Raw genomic sequence first — 13,136 nt, 5'->3', positions numbered from 1 at the left:
ATTGCTAATACCTTAACAACTGCATATTTAGACATTGGTAAATATACTGTATTTATTTTCTAAAAATTCTTAGCTGTTGGTTAAAAATTAGGTATTGATTTTTGAATTAAGGACATTTTAAAAAAGTGGTACCAGTTATTTTAATCAATGAAGATTTTTAACTGGGAAAATAGGAAAACTGAGGAAGTTAGCCTGAGGGTACAAGAGATTGTCAGCTGGTTTATAGTTTTTAAAAACTCATTTCTCCCTTGAAAATAGTCCTGAAAACAAAGTATGTGTTCTACAGACTTTTCTTCATGTAACAGGTCAATGACTGTACATATTTTATATAGTTTCGTTCAATTCAGTCGCTCAGTCGGGTCCAACTCTTTGCGACCCCATGGACTGCAGCACGCCAGGCTTTCCAGTCCATCACCAACTCCCGGATCTTGCTCAGACTCACATCCATCAAGTCAGTGATGCCATCCAACCGTCTCAACCTCCGTTGTCCCCTTCTCCTCCTCCTGTCAATCTTTCCCAACATCAGGGTCTTTCCAGTGAGTCAGTTCTTTGCATCAGTTGGCCAAAGTATTGGAGCTTTAGTTCCTCCAATGAATATTCAGGACTGATTTCTTTTAGGATTGACTAGTTTGATCTCCTTGCAGTCCAAGGGACTCTCAAGAGTCTTCTCCAGCACCACAGTTGAAAAGCATCAATTCTCCAGCACCCTGTAAGATAAAGAAGTAACATTCTTAATAGTGCAGTGACTTTATCTTTTGGGGAATGTCATATGTAAACTGGTAGAAATAAATAGAAGAAAGTAATGGCTACAGAGATGGAGGATGTAGAGGAGTATTTTTCATAAGGAAAAAATAAAACTAGGAAATCAAAGAAAGGTATTCAGAGCTCAGATCAGACTGAACCAAGTTTTCAACTGTAGCATGATCAAACGTTTATTGAATAGAATTTTTCTGGCTGCAGATTTGGCCATCACCAAGCCCTAAAAAAGATTCTTATAGCGACTTCCTCATGGCTTATCTTGCTGGTGTTTCTCTGTGGCACAAATGGAAAAATCCTCTCTTAGAATTTTAGTGGACTGGCCCAAGTGAGAGGAAATAATGCAGAATGATTAAGGATCTACATGCCTTGGTATATTTTTAGAAACCTGAAAATAAGAATATAAAAGGTAAAATATGAAAGGAAAGGCTGGTATGAAAGCCTAAATACCAGTTGAGTAAAATGGTTGAGTAGAAGGTACTTTTTATTTTTCTAGTAAAATGCTTTCTGTTGAAAATCTAAACAAATGGAGATGCATCTGTGTCTGGTTTTATCGGAAGCAGTTTACTTTTTTTCCCCAAATGGCTTACAGTAAGTTTTTTTTTTTTTTAATTTGAACAAAATCTGTACTTTAGTTAACAATACTATATCACACATTAATTTCCTGTTTTTTTTTTCTTTTTTTAAAAACATAGTATTTTCTCTATAATCTCAGAATTGGATTAGAAGCTTCAAACCTTGTTCAGTTTTTTTGTTTTTAAAGATCACTAAGGTAATAAGTTTTCTAGACTTTGAGCAGTAATACTTGATGCCAGAATACATGGAACTGTATCAAAGTTTTCAGTGGATATAAATTAGAAATCTGGCATTCTGTTCATACTAAGTCAAACAAGTAGAATAAAAAAGAATCCTTATTTTAGGGGGTACTTTCTAAAAAATAAGAAATTCCCTCCTTGTAAAGTGAGTTCTCTGGGTAGAGTCTAAAATCATGTGGCATAAACAACCCTAGTCAGTGGGATTTATTCAGAAAACCCATGTATCTTTCCCAGTAGTTTGAAGTACTTTAATTCCTTTAAAACTTTTGAATGGAGACTTTCCTTTCGATTCATAAACTTTATTGTGCTTACATTTGAAATACTGTTTACTAGATCGTTTAGATTTTCTAAGTTCACAGAGGTTTGGGATCCTTGTTTATCTAAGTTAATATATGAATATTTTTTTTAAATGTGGATTGTATTTTTGAGGAAGATACATGTAGGTGTGTCAGATCAGTCACCTTTCTTACTGAGAAGTGTTTGCATCTTCCTGTCCGACTATAGTTACTGAAGTGAATATCCTTGACTGAACTCATCTGAGCAATGATGGGAATCCAGGTTTTCATAAAACTGCCTTAGTTTCAGTTGGAAAGATACATAAGTTAAAAATGCTACCAATGCAGGTCATCTAAACAGGCAGAATGCACTCTTCCTGACCTTAAAAGCATTATTAGAAGATTGAAGAATTAAGAGATTAAAATATATTTGAGGCATTGATGATGAGAAGTGTTTGTATAGGAATCTTCGGTCTGTAGTTAAGTTTGTTGACCTGTTTGCAAGAAAATGAAACAGTTATTTTATGCTATTAGAGTATTTTAAGACAGCTAAAAATATTTTAGTTGTTGTTACTATTAACATTTGTTTAGTATTTTTAGGGTTTCACACAGATTTTAGTTTTAGTGACCACCCTGAGAAGTATAATATGGAGCTTTATTATCATTCCTGAGTCCAAAAGGACTTGATCTTAGGTCCTTCTGATTGGAGGGGAAAGTGTAGGTTTTTCCTTTTTTGTAGTATTTCAAGCACCTGCCTGCAGTTAGTAAACAGTGTTTCTATTTTAGGACATGTCTTTGACATTGAAGAAAATGCTTACTTTAACACTTCTGTTAAAATAAAGATTATTGGACTCCTGGAGGCATTTCCAACTTTATTTAAGTAGAGAAATCTATACTCTTCCCCTGAGTAGGCTGAGATGAAAGCCTTCTTAATATAGAACTTTATATACTGATCAGTTTAAACTGAGTTGCAATACTGGGATTCTTTTTGTTCAGTATGTTTTTTCAGATGTCCTCCATCTTCCTGTAGGCCTAGACCACAGGAATTTGTTCCATACCTGTGGGTAATATTTGCAGTTTTGATACTTTGTTTCCATCCATTTAATAGGCATGGACTCTTACAGGTCAGAAAATTGTTCTGTTTATTGAGTGCCTTGATGTATTGCCTTATTACATGGATGGTGGGTAGAAGGATCAAGTCAAATGTTACATGTTAAATTGTTGTTATATGTTAAAATGTCTAGAAGGCACAGTTTGGGTATATTGCCATTTCTAGTGTGTAAGCTAAGAAATTATTGCCCAGTAAAGTGGAGTTTTTCTGAATGTTGAGCTTTAAGCCAACTTTCTCACTCTCCTCTTTGACTTTCATCAAGAGGCTTTTTAGTTCCTCTTCACTTTCTGCCATAAGGATGGTATCATCTGCGTATCTGAGGTTATTGATATTTCTCCCAGCACTCTTGATTCCAGCTTGTGCTTTTTCCAGCCCAGCGTTTCTCATGATGGACTCTGCATATAAGTTAAATAAGCAGGGTGACAATATACATACTTGTCATACTTGACATACTCCTTTTCCTATTTGGAACCAGTCTGTTGTTCCATGTCCAGTTCTAACTGTTGCTTCCTGACCTGCATACAGATTTCTCAAGAGGCAGGTCAGGTGGTCTGGTATTCCCATCTCTTTCAGAATTTTCCACAATTTATTGTGATCCACACAGTCAAAGGCTTTGGCATAGTCAATAAAGCAGAAATAAAAAACTAAGATCATGGCATCTGGTCCCATCACTTCATGGGAAATAGATTGGGAAACAGTGGAAACAGTGGCAGACTTTATTTTTTTGGGTTCCAAAATCACTGCAGATGGTGATTGCAGCCATGAAATTAAAAGACGCTTACTCCTTGGAAGGAAAGTTATGACCAACCTAGACAGCATATTCAAAAGCAGAGATGTTACTTTGCCAACAAAGGTCCGTCTAGTCAAGGCTGTGGTTTTTCCAGTGGTCATGTATGGATGTGAGAGTTGTACTGTGAAGAAAGCTGAGCTCTGAAGAATTGATGCCTTTGAACTGTGGTGTTGGAGAAGACTCTTGAGAGTCCCTTGGACTGTAAGGAGATCCAACCAGTCCATCCTAAAGGAGATCAGTCCTGGGTGTTCATTGGAAGGACTGATGCTGAAGCTGAAACTCCAGTACTTTGGCCACCTCATGCGAAGAGTTGACTCACTGGAAAAGACTCTGATGCTGGGAGGGATTGGGGGCAGGAGGAGAAGTGGACCACAGAGGATGAGGTGGCTGGATGGCATCACCAGCTCAGTGGACATGAGTTTGGGTGAACTCTGGGAATTGGTGATGGACAGGGAGGCCTTGAGTGCTGTGATTCATGGGGTTGCAAAGAGTCGGACACGACTGAACTGAACTGAACTGAAAGTGGAGTTACTCACAGTTACTCTGCCATTAAGTGCCAGGACCAGAGTTGAAAGCTAAGTCTCTTTAAACTGCAAACCTTGCTTTTGTTTTGTCACTTCACTGTAATGTCGTACCTGAAATTTAGAAATTTACTTTAAACCGTGGTCATGAAAGCAGTCATTACTGGCCAGAAGATACTTTGAGGACATTAGATTAGCACAGGTCTATTACTGGTAATTGTAAAGCAGCTATGTACTGCGCCAAGTGCTTAGTAATTTTTGCATATGAAGAAGAGCCCAGTGTGACTTGCCATTTTTATGATAGATATAAAGGTTGTTAGTACTAATTCCCAGGGAGTTGTTGGAGGAATAGCTTCAGATTTTTCTTGCAATTATTGTTTAGGCTTGTGTGTGCTGTATGGACCAACTTGACATGCATGTTCTCTTTAATCTATATGTAAGCACTTGCTTTGTCTTTTGGGGTTTTTTTCCTGTGTTGTTTTTACATCTTGAAAAATACATCTAATTAAGGTTTTGAAAATACTGGGTAATTTTAAATATAATGAACTGTTTAAATTTAAAAGGTTTTGATCCATAATCTGAATTTTATCTAAAAAATGTGCAATATTCATAATGTAGTCAGACTTGTCTCTATATGCAAGTCTGTATTCAGTGAGAATTTATAGTCAAGTTTTGGTACTAGAATCTATTACATAAGAAACTTAAAGAAATATAGTTTTTATGTAGATAATACCATAAATCAAAAACAGGGATTTTTTTTAGGGGAAGTTTTAACAATGTGAAAGTAATAAAGCTAAAGAAGTAAATTCTAAAGAGAAAAATAAATGAGGTCTTTCTTAAACTATTGCTTCTGTCAAAGTAGGTAGCACCTGAATAGTTTGACAATATTCTAGAATTGTCTGATTTAAAAAAATGTTTGTACTATTTGAAGCTAACCATAGCTTTGGAAAACATGAACTGTCCTTTTGAGAAGTTAATAAAAGATGTTTTTATGAATGGGGGAAATGAAAGAACGAACAATTTACTAGACTTTTATAGTGTAAAATACAATGAGACTAGCTCATTAGAATCAATAATTCTTTCTTGTGTTATTAAATAAGAATTCACAGGGTAGTTATTAATAAGAATTCACAAGGAATTCTTTACATAAGTGCTTAACTTAAAAACTTTTGTCTTAAACAGATCTCTTCTCACCCCACTCCTCTAATCCCTTGTCTCTGATATTTATTCATGTCAAGTTTTATTTTGTAGATCCATCAATGCTGTGTGATAGCAGTGATGTTTTATGATCTCTGTTCAGTTGGGATACTGGAAATTATTAAGCATCTGGCTTAATTGTTTTCATTTTTCTTATGAATTAATAGGGAGAGATGTAGGAAGGAGCAGTTTAATTTTTTTCATTTAGCATCTTATCACCCAGTTTTGTTCTTTCTCTTTCAGACAAACAAAATGCTGAGTACTTTTCCTGCATTAAAATTCAAATAGATGAACTGAACTTTGATCTTTTGTTAATGTATTCTCAGTTCTTCATCTCTGTGTTCTTAAATTTGATCTTACAGGTATAGTGGAAGTCCTGAAAGGAATGCATGAGATGGGAGTGACTCCTGATCAGGAGACGTACGTTAATTACGTGTTTCCGAGCTTTGATAGTATAGAGTCAGTTCGTGCTGTTCTGCAGGTGAGCACAGTGTGGCTCTAATTTCATAATTGAAGAGAGCATCTTCCCTCCCTAGTGTTTTGTGGTAACCAAGGAAAAAGTCACTGAGCCGAGTACTAAAATGGTCATGTTGGTATATAACTTTCTAAAGCTTTGTAAAAAATATTGGTGAGTGTAACACCTGTAAGGTTGTTAAACTTTAAAAAAACTTTAAAAGGGAAAATAACATTTGTCTTGTGTTGAAGAGAGAACGTGCCAATATCACACACAATTTAAATAAAACAATTTCACTCTAACCCCACTCTACAATGTAGCTGTACCTATGTTTTGAGTAGTACTTTTACTTCTCTATCAATTTTCATAATAAACTCTTAATAAATTTACTATTCCGGTTTTTTTTTTAATAATTTTTTGTTTGACCCCAAAGCTTTATTTTCCTACCAGATACTTCCTGTCCCCACCAGAATAAGCAAGACATTTATAAAAGGGCCTGTGAAAAATTGACTTGGATAGTGCACTAGCTCAGCAAATGGTTGCACTTTGATTTTCAGAATAAAGCACTGGGCAGTTAGGAACAACTCTGTAGAGTACACATACTTTAAGACGTAATGTTTTGCTCAGAAGACCTGTTTCTTAGGTGGTTATTCACATAATGCCTTTATTTTTCTATATTGTTAGCGTGTCTTTTCTTTTAAATAATTTCATAATTACAGTCCTCTTAAAGATACAGTTTATGTCTTGAGTGTCTTTAGCTTTCTTCCCTGAGTCCTTAACAGTGTATTTTGAGACTGTGCTATCCATATTTAACTGTTAAAAAATGCACTTAAAAAGGTAGTTTCCCCACATATTTCCCCAAAACCTACTCTTCTCACTTGGCACCTTTACATTATAGTATGTAATTCCACAAATTATTTTTTATGATTGAATGTCTTATTGTATAGATGTACCATAATTTATCTTTATTTCTTATTGTTGGTTAGTTGATTTTTAATATTGTGCTGTTATTATAAAGTGGTTCAGTAAATATGTTCAGGTGAATTTCAACTCATTTACTTAAATTATTAAATATGATATTGAGACAAGTAATTACCCATTTGGAGTTAAATAAAAATAAATTTGACCTGTACTTCATTATATGCCTTAAAATATCATCTTGGATCAATACATTCTTCGTTTTGGATTAGTACATTGTTGTAAATGAGAGAGTAGTTCTAATGTCTTCAGTGGTAAACTCTCCCTAGAAGGAAGGCACTCTAATAGTAACAGATTATGTAAATTTAAAGATAAACATTTAATTTAGGATGTTGAAACTCCATTCATAGCTTTTGCTAAAGTTTGGTTATTCAATTTATTTGTATTTTAGAAAATGATCTTTTAAAATAAAAGATCATTAGAGTTTCTGATATAAAGAAATGGGAAAACAGGAAATTTGAATATTTTAAGCTGAGGTATATTATCATTGAAATATGCTTTATCCCTAGGAAAACGGATGTCCACATGATGATAATGTGTTTTCTCAAGCTGAATTGAGAAGTAAAGCAGTAAATGGAAACTTAGATTATATTTTATCATTTAGTAAGTATGCAACATAAGGAGTAAACTTGGCGGGTGTTAATTTCTGTGACTTTTGAGAACATACAGGGTAGTCCATGCCCTCACTTCCTGCCTCGGGTAGTTCAGAGTAATTTCCATGAAAGGGAGGAAGTTTTTATAAGTTTTTTTGAAAATTATCCTGATAAGACGGTTTATGAATTGAAACTTAAAAATAATTTGGAAGTAGTTTTAAAATGTAAAGAACCTTGGAAGTAACATGGTGTTAGGTTGGAATGGGGACCTGAAAGGCTTGGATCTTATTTATAATAAACTGCTGATTATGGGATCAGAAACAAATCTCTCTACCATTCTTTTGTTTCAATTTCATGAAATGGGATTGGATTGCCTGTCTCTACCTTGTGGGAGTTGTGAAAATCCTCTGAGATGTGGTTTTTGAAAGTGTTTTCTAAACTAATGCTTATTATGGCCCTCAGTTATGTGAAGCCAGCTCCCCAGTCCTCATTAATGAAACACAGCAAATGTTTACTAAACACTTATAAATGGTAGGGTGCTTTACAGTGTTCATCACATATTAATAAAAGTCATACACTGGTAGATGAAGAGAGGCTTAGAGAGGTTAAATGATTTGGCCAAAGTTGGTGACTGAGTCAGACCAAGATCATCTAACTTTAACCTTATTATTATTATTTTTTTTTACTATCAGACATTTTAATTTTAATAAATTAGACATTTTTTAATTAAAAAATTTTAACATTATCTATGGCATTAACTTGACAGTGTTTCAGGTCTTGTGAAAAGACACCATTTAAAAACAAACATACAAACATCAACATCCAGCCCACTAAAATGTTAAAAGCTAAGCTTTGATTAACATGTATTCAAACTGTATAAATGGAAGCTTTGTGAAAACCAGATTGTTGGTACATAGTACCTGTGTCTACATTATTTAAAATAGAGCCTCTAATTCAAAATATGCCCAAATTGGATTTATTTTATTTTATGGTATTATTGTAAAGGGAAAGGTGAAATGTCAGTATGAAAAATGGTGATTGTTAGAGGTGTAGTTATTTGAGTGTAAGGTTGGGTATTAATGCAGGCTGCTATCCGAGTGTATTGATTTTGCCTTCCACTCTGTATAATATATAGATTTTTCATACTGACAAGTTGAAAACAGAAGCATTAACAGGAATCTGGGCACATAAGGTGAATACAAGAGAGATGCCTTTCCCTTTATCATACCATCCATTCCACTTCATTGTCAACCTCTTGATTTTTTTCAGACTTGTTTGTTGCTACGGAAACTAGATGCTTTCTGTCAGCAGTCTTCCAGCTGGCTGAAATGTTTCTGGTGACCTTTTTAATTAATAAAAGCTTGATAATAATCTGTAAAATACTAATTTGAATAGTTTAGAAATAACTTTTCAAGAGGTTGTTTATTAAATGTGAAAAAGAAAATTGCCATGAACTTAAAGACTACAGAAGATTTCAGCTCACTCCATGAGTGTCCTCCCTTTCCCTTGAATTACAGGTCTTTGAAGAGTGGTTAGTTCTGTAATTGCTGGTATTTGCTGTAGGCTGCTTGTAGAGAGGCACTTTTGGTTACTATAAGGAATAGCAAGTAGTAGCGAAAAGTAAATGGATTGTCTTTTTTGTAAATTGAGGTGTAATTGACATAAAATATTAGTTTCAGGCATTATAATATAGTAATTCAATATTTGTATGTATTGGAAAGTGATCACCAGAATAAGTCTAGTTAACATCCATCCCCATACATGGTTACGAAATTTTTTTTTCTTGTGATGAGGACTGAAGATCTCTTGGCAACTTTCACATACGAAATACAGTATTACCAACTGTAGTCACCATGCTGTATATTCCAACCCCCTGACTTATGAAATAGCTAATCTTGATCAAGTTTGTGGAATAGTAAGAACCATTTCTCCATTTGAGTTTGTAGGCATGGAAAATAACGTGATCAAGCGAAATTCAGGGTTACCCAAAAGCATGTGGTGCATCCACTTTCAAATTCCTGGAGCAACTAAATTCAGGTCATTTCAGAGACAGGTTTTAGAGTTAATGTCACATGAAACCACTGAGAAACTTGGGCTTCGTGTTCAAGGGATCTGACAGTTGGTCTCAAGTAATTCTCCTTATGTGTGTGGGTTAACTTTTTTTTTCATATTTAGAGAGATGAACAAATAATATTAAAACTTATGGTGACTTTTCCCATGAATTTTTAAAAAATCTTAACCAGGTATCTAAACTTAATTTATTAATTCTGTCTTCAGAATTTGCCTCCACAGTGGGTTCCTGCCTGTTATAATTCTGTCCCTCTTGAATCTTTTGTAGCCACTTTACATATGTACTGAAAAGATGAAAACAATTACTTATAACATGGCACCATTTTATGTATTTATTTTATATAAAATAACTTCAGGAGATGCCCGCCATGATTCTGTCCCATGCTTGTTATGACAAGGGTTATGTGGGGCGTCAGGTTTTATGCATTAAAGCCTGATCTTACACTAAGGCAAATTAGGCTTAGACTGTCAGCATTGAAACATGCGAGGTTTCACTGAAACGTGCCTGTTAAATGCCAAAATGAATAGTAGAGGAAATAAAATCATCAGAAAAGTGAAAGATCAGTATAAATCAGTTATTTAACAGAGATCAGGAGGTTATTATGGCTTTAGGTTGTCACTCTTGCATGAATGCAGATTATAGATCATAGTGAAAAGTAGAATGAGGAAATGTGAATGGTTCAACATAATCCTACACAACTCTCAGGAAAGAGCATCCCCTCCCCACCGCATCTTCTGTTTTTAAAAGGTGGTGACACTCTCTCCCTTCATAGTGCCATGTTGTCCGATAACATACAGTCTTGGTATATGTACCAGGCTGACTTTGAGTACACTGTTAGGTTAGTTAATGTAGTTATACAGAAGAATATTTATAAATTCATTAGTTGTATAGATTTATGTAAATGAGGTAAAATATTTTAAAAAGATAGCTTATATTGCCAATATGTATTACTGCAATTTTCTAATTAACTTTGTATCAAAATTTTTCCATTTTTAAAATAATACTTCCCAAATGAAAACTGAAAGATATTGGTATAAATGTGTTTCCAAATATGTTGATAATGCAAGTTTTTGGTTTTGGTCTGGAATTTTATGATGATAATTTTCTTTTGCAGTGGAATCAAATACATTGCCTTTCTCATTTGCTTCGTTGAGAGGCAGCCTCATTCTAGGCTTTAGAAGGTAAGATGATTATCTTATATGATCTTTGTCTAAATATGGACTTGATTTCTTCTGTCTTTTTTACCTACTACTCGAGGAAAGAAACAGATATGCTTATCTTGCAATATATTAGTTACCTGAAATAATCTTATCTGTTTTTTGTTTGCTTGTTTGGGTCTGTTTTATTCTTACTAAGTAGTTGAATTGAGTTTAGGCTGCCTTTTATATCAAACATTTCCTAGAAATGCATACTGATCAGGTAAAGGTTTTGTTTCAAAAAAGAAAGTACTCTGAAAATGGTGAGTAGGAGGTATAGACAAATTTGCATGCATATTTGATTTATGCTTTGAGCATTTAATTACAAGATGACTTTTTTTTTAACTGTAGGTCTTCGTTGGTTATTTATTTTAAATATAACGGTTTGTACATATCATTCTCAAACTCCCAATCTATTTCTCCCTCCCCTCTCCCATGCTGGTAACCAACCATAAATTCATTCTCTGTGAATCTGTTTCTGTTTTGTAAATAAGTTCATTTGTATCTTTTTTTTTTTTTTTAACATTTCACAAGATCATATGATACTTGTTTTTCTCTCTCTGACTTACTTTACTTAGTATAATCTCCAGGTCCATCCATGTTGCCGCAAATGGCAATATTTCATTCTGTTTAGTGGCTAAATAATATTTCATTGCATGTATGTGTGTGTATAGAGCGTACCACATCTTTATCCATTCATCTGTCGATGGACGTGTAGGTTGCTTCTGGTTTGTGGTAGTTTGGAAAAATGAAAGCCTCTAAATAAGGGCATGCCATATTTTTTTATTTTTTATATTTTGCTCTTATTTTGTGACAAAAGATTTTGTGACAGCTGTTTTGATTATTAGGACATAAGCTCCATGTTTATTGCCCCATGTTCAGCACATAGATATTAACCTGGCACATAATCAACACTGTTGAATCAATTACTGAGGCCTTATTTATTCTGTGTTTCTGCCTCTGTTTTTGAGCATTCCCTTTTATTCAGCAAGTATTTATTGTTGAGATTGGAGACATTGATTAGGATCAGATTGTAAAATATTTTAAAAAACATGAAGGAGCTTGTCTTTTATTCTGAAGAAGGTAGACTAACTTGTACTGTGCAGAGCTTTGGCTAAGGCAAAGATACATCTAGAATGTATTTGGATCTCAGACATTATATTTTTCATTTGGGGTTTTTTATTTTTTAAATATATGCCGTGTGTCCTTTAATATGCTCATGCTTCTTTCTTCCTTCTTCTCTGTATGGAGATGTTAATGACAGATGTTTTGCTGTCCTTGCCTCCTAATTTTGTTAAATAAGTTTTGTTCTTACTATGCATCATACATTTGTGCTTGTTGACAATTTCTGACTGGATGCTAGTTGTGAATTTTATGGTGGGGAATGTGGATTTTTTTTTTTAATTCCTCTAAATATTTCTGAGCTTTGTTTTGAGATCTTGAATTAAATTACTTGAAACAAGTTTTCTTAGTGCATGCTTCTATGCTTTGTGTGTGTTTGTGTGTGTGTGTGCTCTGTCGTGTCATACTCTTTTTGACCCCACGGACTGTAGCCCATTAGGCTGCTCTATTCATTGACATTTTCCAGGTGAAAATACTGGTGTGGGTTGCTGTTTCTTCCTCCTGAGGATCTTCTAACCCAGAGATCCAACCCACATCTCTTGGATTCTATGCTTCGTAGGTAGGACTTGAGCAGCTTTTAGTCTAGTATTATTCCCACTAAATTAGTTGAGCCCTGCTATTAAGGTAGCTCTCCCTGGTCCTGATACTTTATCTGCTAGCCCATGTGTTTTGAGATTATTGGAAATGTGAACTATTCCAGTCCATGTGTGAGTTCTAAGAATCTAGCAACTTTAGAATTGACTGACTGAAAGCTGTTCTGAAAACAGAACTGATAGATATCACCAGTAGAGCCCTGCAGCTCCTTAAGGATTAGCACATAAGAGATTCACTTAAAGTTACTTAGGAGTTACACTTTACCAGAAATAATTATTCATATTTAACAGAAATGCAGTAAATTACAGAACATTAAGTGAGATATCTTAGTCATTTTACCTAGTCCTGTGGGAAACATCATCTTTCAGGATTTGAAAACCTCCACTGGAATTCCATCACCTCCACTAGCTTTGTTTGTAGTGATGCTTTCTAAGGCCCTCTTGACTTCACATTCCAGGATGTCTGGCTCTAGGTCAGTGATCACACCATCACGATTATCTGGGTCGTGAAGCTCTTTTTTGTACAGTTCTTCTGTGTATTCTTGCCACCTCTTCTGCTTCTATTAGGTCCATACCATTTCTGTCCTTTATCGAGCCCATCTTTGCATGAAATGTCCCCTTGGTATCTCTGATTTTCTTGAAGAGATCTCTAGTCTTTCCCATT

The 13,136-nt window shown here is 34.6% G+C and overlaps 1 protein-coding gene across 1 annotated transcript in view; it reads left to right on the top strand.

Moving 5' to 3' along the window:
* The window catches only part of LRPPRC (leucine rich pentatricopeptide repeat containing), a 99,428-nt gene that overhangs the window by 22,260 nt on the left and 64,032 nt on the right, over positions 1–13,136 (top strand). The window contains exons 12-14 of the mRNA XM_005212713.5: positions 5,828–5,946; positions 7,407–7,500; positions 10,676–10,742. Coding sequence (XP_005212770.1) covers positions 5,828–5,946; positions 7,407–7,500; positions 10,676–10,742 — 280 coding nt within the window. The remainder of the gene's footprint in view (positions 1–5,827; positions 5,947–7,406; positions 7,501–10,675; positions 10,743–13,136) is intronic.

The sequence above is a fragment of the Bos taurus genome, chromosome 11 (assembly GCF_002263795.3).
Source record: "Bos taurus isolate L1 Dominette 01449 registration number 42190680 breed Hereford chromosome 11, ARS-UCD2.0, whole genome shotgun sequence".
In the NCBI taxonomy this organism is placed as follows: domain Eukaryota; kingdom Metazoa; phylum Chordata; class Mammalia; order Artiodactyla; family Bovidae; genus Bos; species Bos taurus.
The sequence above is the reverse complement of the archived record's forward strand: the minus strand, read 5'-3'. Positions and strand labels throughout refer to the sequence as shown.